At 33.6% G+C, this 5,321-nt stretch overlaps 1 protein-coding gene across 2 annotated transcripts; it reads left to right on the top strand.

Moving 5' to 3' along the window:
* Positions 1-290: 290 nt before the first annotated feature.
* On the top strand, positions 291-4,910 carry LOC145102086 (uncharacterized). Of its 2 annotated transcripts, none has more exons than XM_079039444.1 (8): positions 291-872; positions 1,519-1,579; positions 3,171-3,370; positions 3,526-3,730; positions 3,814-3,948; positions 4,029-4,126; positions 4,367-4,467; positions 4,692-4,910. In XM_079039444.1, the coding sequence occupies exons 1-8, from the start codon at positions 441-443 to the stop codon at positions 4,756-4,758; spliced, it is 1,299 nt and encodes a 432-aa protein (XP_078895570.1). In that variant the 5' UTR covers positions 291-440; the 3' UTR covers positions 4,759-4,910. The 2 variants fall into 2 exon arrangements, with proteins under 2 accessions (XP_078895570.1, XP_078895562.1); XM_079039436.1 differs by having other exon boundaries at positions 4,026-4,126.
* The last annotated feature ends 411 nt before the right edge of the window (positions 4,911-5,321 follow it).

The following is a 5,321-nucleotide window of genomic DNA, read 5'->3' as shown; positions in this document are numbered from 1 at the left end:
CATTTCCATTATAATAAATCATTATTTTTCTTATTTTCGTATAAATTTAAAGTTTTCAAATATATTGACATTTATATTAATTTTTTTTTTCTTTTTAAATTAAGACATGTAATAAATAACTCTCACAACAACTAGTTACTAAATAAGTGTCGTTAATTTTCTTTTGTTTATTTATCTAAATTATTTTTTTATATTTAAAACAAAAAAAAAAAAACTTTAATTTTCATAACTTATTATACTCCTTATTTTTCCTATAAATCCAAGGATCGTCTAACTAACCATCCTCGGATCCAAGTTGACCCGAAGACAATTCCTCTTTCTTTCCTCGTTTAGTCGTTTCAAAACCTACGTTTGAACAACAAAAGGTCCAAAACCCTTGTTTTACATCTTCAGGACTCTACTTAATCAATTCGAATCAGTACCCGTGTTTCGATCCTTACATGGCGTCCAAGAAGAAGGAATCAGAAGGCATCGCCCTTCTCTCTATGTACGGCGACGAAGACGACGATATGGATGAAGATTTAGACAACGACGACACCACTAACGATGACAACGCCGTTTCGACGAACAACAAGGAACAGAACGAAGTCGGCGCGAACGAGACTGTTCATATGGAAGAAGATGATGCTGCGGCCCTAAATAATAGTAATATTATGGGTTACATTAATGCGAGTAGCATCGGTCCGGTTGTTAATTTGGATTCTGCTAATGATGATACCATACCTGATTCTATTGATAATTCTTCTCTCAACACACCGCCGCCTCCTCCAGCTCAGCAAGCGATTTCTGCGGAGCCGATTAGAGGCAGGGAGGGGACTCTAACGATTGTTGACTACGGGCATGATGAGGCGGCGTTGTCGCCTGAAGCTGAGGTAATGTTTCCGTTTGTCTTTGCCTATATATGGGCCTTTGATTCCAAGGTTTGTTAATGCCATGTTGCTTAAAGAAAGTCGATATATAAGTTATCCCGAAAGGGTACACTCTGAGACATTGACAACCTTCTCTTCCAACGCTTTTAACCCCAATTCTCACCTATCTTTGGAAATTGGCAGGAGTTCGAGCTTTTTGGTTAAGGAAAATTATTGAATTATATAATTGATATACACAAAAGAAGTACAAGTACAAACGTCTAAACTGCTGTATTCTTTTATATCGCTCTCTCTTTCCTATTTCACTGGACGAAACCTAGGTGGGAAGGATTTCAGGGAGAGTGACAACGATCAGCGATCAACTGTGTGATCTGACCCATGAACACTTATGCAAAGTGGATTGGAAATATTTATATAAAAAGAATAATAACTAATGCAATGAAATAGCTAATAAAATCAGTATGTATCATAAGAACAATAATGCTGACACATAACTCCATACTTGATACTAATGCATAAAGAAGTATAAAACCAGGTTAACCCATGGTAATTTAAGAAATCTGTGTTTATTGAAAAGAGTTGTGTTTTTCTGAAATGTTTTATTTGTTTTTCTGGTTTGTATCTTAATGTAACTTGACTTTGACTGCAGGATGGGGAAATAGTAGCAACTGGTCGAGTAATGTTTGGTGCAGAGCTACAAACTGCAAATGGTACGTGTCCTTGTAGCAAAGACTCTACTATTTTCTGAGTTTCCCAAATTACCCCTAGATAACAATAACATAACATATGTGGCAGAAGCAATACCCCACCCCCAAAGATTCAGCTTGGGATAGAAATGTTGGTGTATAGTGTATACCACCAACAACATTCTTCATCTTGGCTTTTATCACCATGAATAGATCCATCCATTCTGAGTTGTCATTATCATTATCATTCCATCCATTGTTTGTTTTGAGAATTCATTATAAGGATGCATAATTTCTAATAATCCTAGTCCATATCTGTTATGACTTCAACCCTAAGGAATAGAATAGGAATAGATTTCATCCCCAAACTTGTCACCAGGAGATTGTGGCCACAACTCAAGACATATTTACTTTTGTTTTAAGCCATTTCACTGTTAACTTTGGGAATGAAAATAAATCATCTGGATCTGGTTTGTAAGTAAGAAGCATCATGCAGAAGTTACTTCCCTCAACAGCTATTTCCTTGATTTTTGATGGCTGCAGTCTGAAACTGCCATCAATATCAACTGTGGAGGCTTTGGAATTAGGTTTTAAATCTGCAGAAAAACCATTCTGATACAATGAATTCCCTCAGAATAACAACTCCTGAGGTTTTGATTCCATTTTCTATTTTATGTTTTGTTGAATTTGCATGGCTGTTGATTGGACTTTCACAACCTCCTCAGCTCTTTGATTCACTGTATTGATTTAAGAAGACTCGACAATACCCATAACAAGGATAGTTTGGTTGATTCAAGAAACCCAATCTCTCCAAAGGAATAATAATTTCACAAAAGATAACCCTCACCCTCCTTATTTCCAGTAACTTATAACAGAAAATTGCCCAAAGATTCCATTATGAGTTTCCCTAATACCCCTAGATAACATATGTGCCAGAAATGGATGTGTAGCATACACATAAGAATGAATGATAATAATGATATAGGGAAATTAGCTGGAAGCTTTTAAAACATATAAAATCACATAAAAGGACATTAATTTTAGAAATGGGTAATCAAGTAACTTTTGCAAAATTATGAAAGTGTTTTTTGTTAAACGCCACTTGAAGTAGCTTTTGGATTTGGAGCTTTTTGTTTTGGGCTTTTAGCTAAAAGCTAGAAGCTCTTGAGGCTTTTTTTTTTCATAAAAGATCTCAAAAGCTGCATGCCGAATACGCCCATAATAATATAAATATAGGAATACTTTTATCTATACGTGATGGTTCATGAACTTTCAGCTGAGACTTGAAAGTTGATAATGGAGTGTCTGTTAGCCTAGTAATTCAAATAGGCAGCAACACTTTTGAGTTTTGATGATGGATCAGTCTGATATAGATTTAGATTTTAGAATTAGATAGGGAATAAGTTTAAGTATTTTTCCTTCCCAATGTTATCAGCTATGATAAGGTTAAGTTACATATAAGACTTCATTTCATTTGAGGAAGCGATTTTGCACTTCAAATCCTTACTTTGAAAAATGTACTAGCAACTACAGCAATAAAAGTTGCTTTGTATTGGAGAGCAGAGCAATGGTATATTTTATTGGATAAGCTAAGGTGATTAGATGATGTGCACAGGAGCAGGAGCAGGAACACCGCCAGGAACAACAGTAGAAGCAACTCCTCAATTATCAGAATCACATTCACAATCAGAAAAGGGAAACGAATCAGAGTCTGAAGAAGCTGTTAATAATAATATTACTGAAGATAAGGAGATAGATCCCTTGGACAAGTTTCTCCCTCCACCACCAACCACAATGTGCCCTGATGAATTGCAAGTACGTTTCTTCATTTTTATATCATAATATTTATCAATTTTCTAGACATCTAAGATTGTGTTTTTGGAATCTGAAGGATGAGTTTGGTTGGCCTCGAATTCCATAATAAAAAGATTAAAAGCTATACACATCATTCATTTGTTTTGGTGGTGCAGGAAAAGATCATTAAGTTTCTGTTGCTAAAGAAGAAAACAAATAGAAGCTTCAATTCAGAAGTGCGAAACAGGAAAGAATATCGCAACCCGGACTTCCTGACACACGCTGTCACTTATCAGAACATTGATGAGATAGGATCTTGCTTCAGTATTGACGTTTTTAACCCCCATGGCTATGACAAAGCTGACTTCTATGATGAAATAGGTCCTTTATTTATTTATTTTGTATATTTTTTCTTACGCAGTGTTGCCTTTTCTCTCTTATATAATAACTATTTATTTCAACAGAGGCTGATTTGAAGCGGGAAGCAGAGAGAAAAGAACAAGAGAAAAAGAAAAATCACAAGATTGATTTTCTCTCTGCTGGCACTGCCACACAATCTACACTACCTATTCCAACACCAAAAACCGTGCCCATTCCAGGTCTTCAAAATTCACATTATCTTTGGAATTTTAATTTGTTTTTTTTTTTTTTAAATAAAAAAATTGCGTTTATGCAGCAGCTGTGGGTGGTGGTGGTGGAACAAATCCGGTTTCAGCTGGTGCTATTGATACAGGGACTCGGGAGGGACGACTAAATAAGAAATCCAAGTGGGATAAGGTATCATTGGTTTTGTGATGAGTTGCAACAAATAGCATTCTACTTTTCTTTACTTTAATTTACTAAGTCCTCTAGTTTATACAAATTTCCTTTAAATATCATTTGTCTCAAATATCTTAGCAAGAAGCAAAGGTATATATGATTTATTTTTGACCCATTAAGCCCTAACCTGTACAAAATTGGCCTCATTTGATTTTTCCAATTGTGATTGTCATTTTTATTGAGTGATGATTTTGTCAGGTGGATGGGGACAGAAGGCAGGACTCCTCACATGCAACAGCACTCCTCTCTGGCTCTGCTGCTAGTGCTAATAATGCTGGGAGTGGTTACACAGCCTTTGCGTGAGTAAATCCAAAATCATTGATTTCATTTCTTCTTATTCCAACATTTCATTCATTCTACTTTGGAAAAAATCTATCCAGATTCGGATTATTTTTCAAAGTATAATCATGTCAAACAAATTGGAAGTAAGTTGTTATAAATAGAAAGAAACAGGACTTGTGTTTCTAATATGTATAAGTTTTAAATTTTTTTTATTGAATGGTTAACTAAATATGTAATACAGGCAACAAAGACGAAGAGAGGCAGAGGAAAGAAGGTCAATAGATAGGAAATTGGATAGAAGGTCATGAACAACAAGTTGTATCTTGTAAATTTCGGATAATATTTTTTACACATGTTTTGTGTTTTTGTTTTTGTTGCTACCTTTTTAACTACAACTTTACATTTTAAAAACCAATTTCATTAAAAACGGAAATTATCAATATGTATACATTCATAAAGATATCGTTTGGTTTATAGATACAAAAAATTAGTTAGATAAGTAGAATTTGAATGAAGTGGAGTTAAAATGTCTTTGAAAAATGTGTATATATACAATACGTTTTTAGTTGGGCATATATATATATATATATATATATATATATATATATATATATATATATATATATATATAGGTTCATGTGAGACTGCCTAATTTTGTGAGACCATGAGACGCATTTTTTTATTTTATTTTATTTTATTTTATTTTTGTTAATTCAAGTTCCGAAAATAATATTTAAAAAAAGAATTTTTGGATTTTTCCATTTGTTTTGCATTTTTAATTATTTTTTAGAATATGTACAGGGTAATATCCTATTAGAATATTTCACGTATTTTTAAAAAAGAAATATAATTTTTTATATTTTTTTTAGTT

This window comes from Lactuca serriola, chromosome 1 (genome assembly GCF_051521515.1).
Source record: "Lactuca serriola cultivar US96UC23 chromosome 1, Lser_US96UC23_V15, whole genome shotgun sequence".
Classification (NCBI taxonomy): Eukaryota; Viridiplantae; Streptophyta; class Magnoliopsida; order Asterales; family Asteraceae; genus Lactuca; species Lactuca serriola.
This window is presented reverse-complemented; position numbering and strand designations above follow the sequence as displayed.

Excerpts from the sequence above, each read along its gene's own strand:
- LOC145102086 (XM_079039436.1), top strand. The coding sequence starts at position 441 with ATGGCGTCCAAGAAGAAGGAATCAGAAGGCATCGCCCTTCTCTCTATG. Across the intron at positions 3,949-4,025 it reads AAAAACCGTGCCCATTCCAG|CAGCTGTGGGTGGTGGTGGT; the intron begins GTCTTCAAAATT and ends GCGTTTATGCAG. Across the intron at positions 4,127-4,366 it reads AGAAATCCAAGTGGGATAAG|GTGGATGGGGACAGAAGGCA; the intron begins GTATCATTGGTT and ends TGATTTTGTCAG.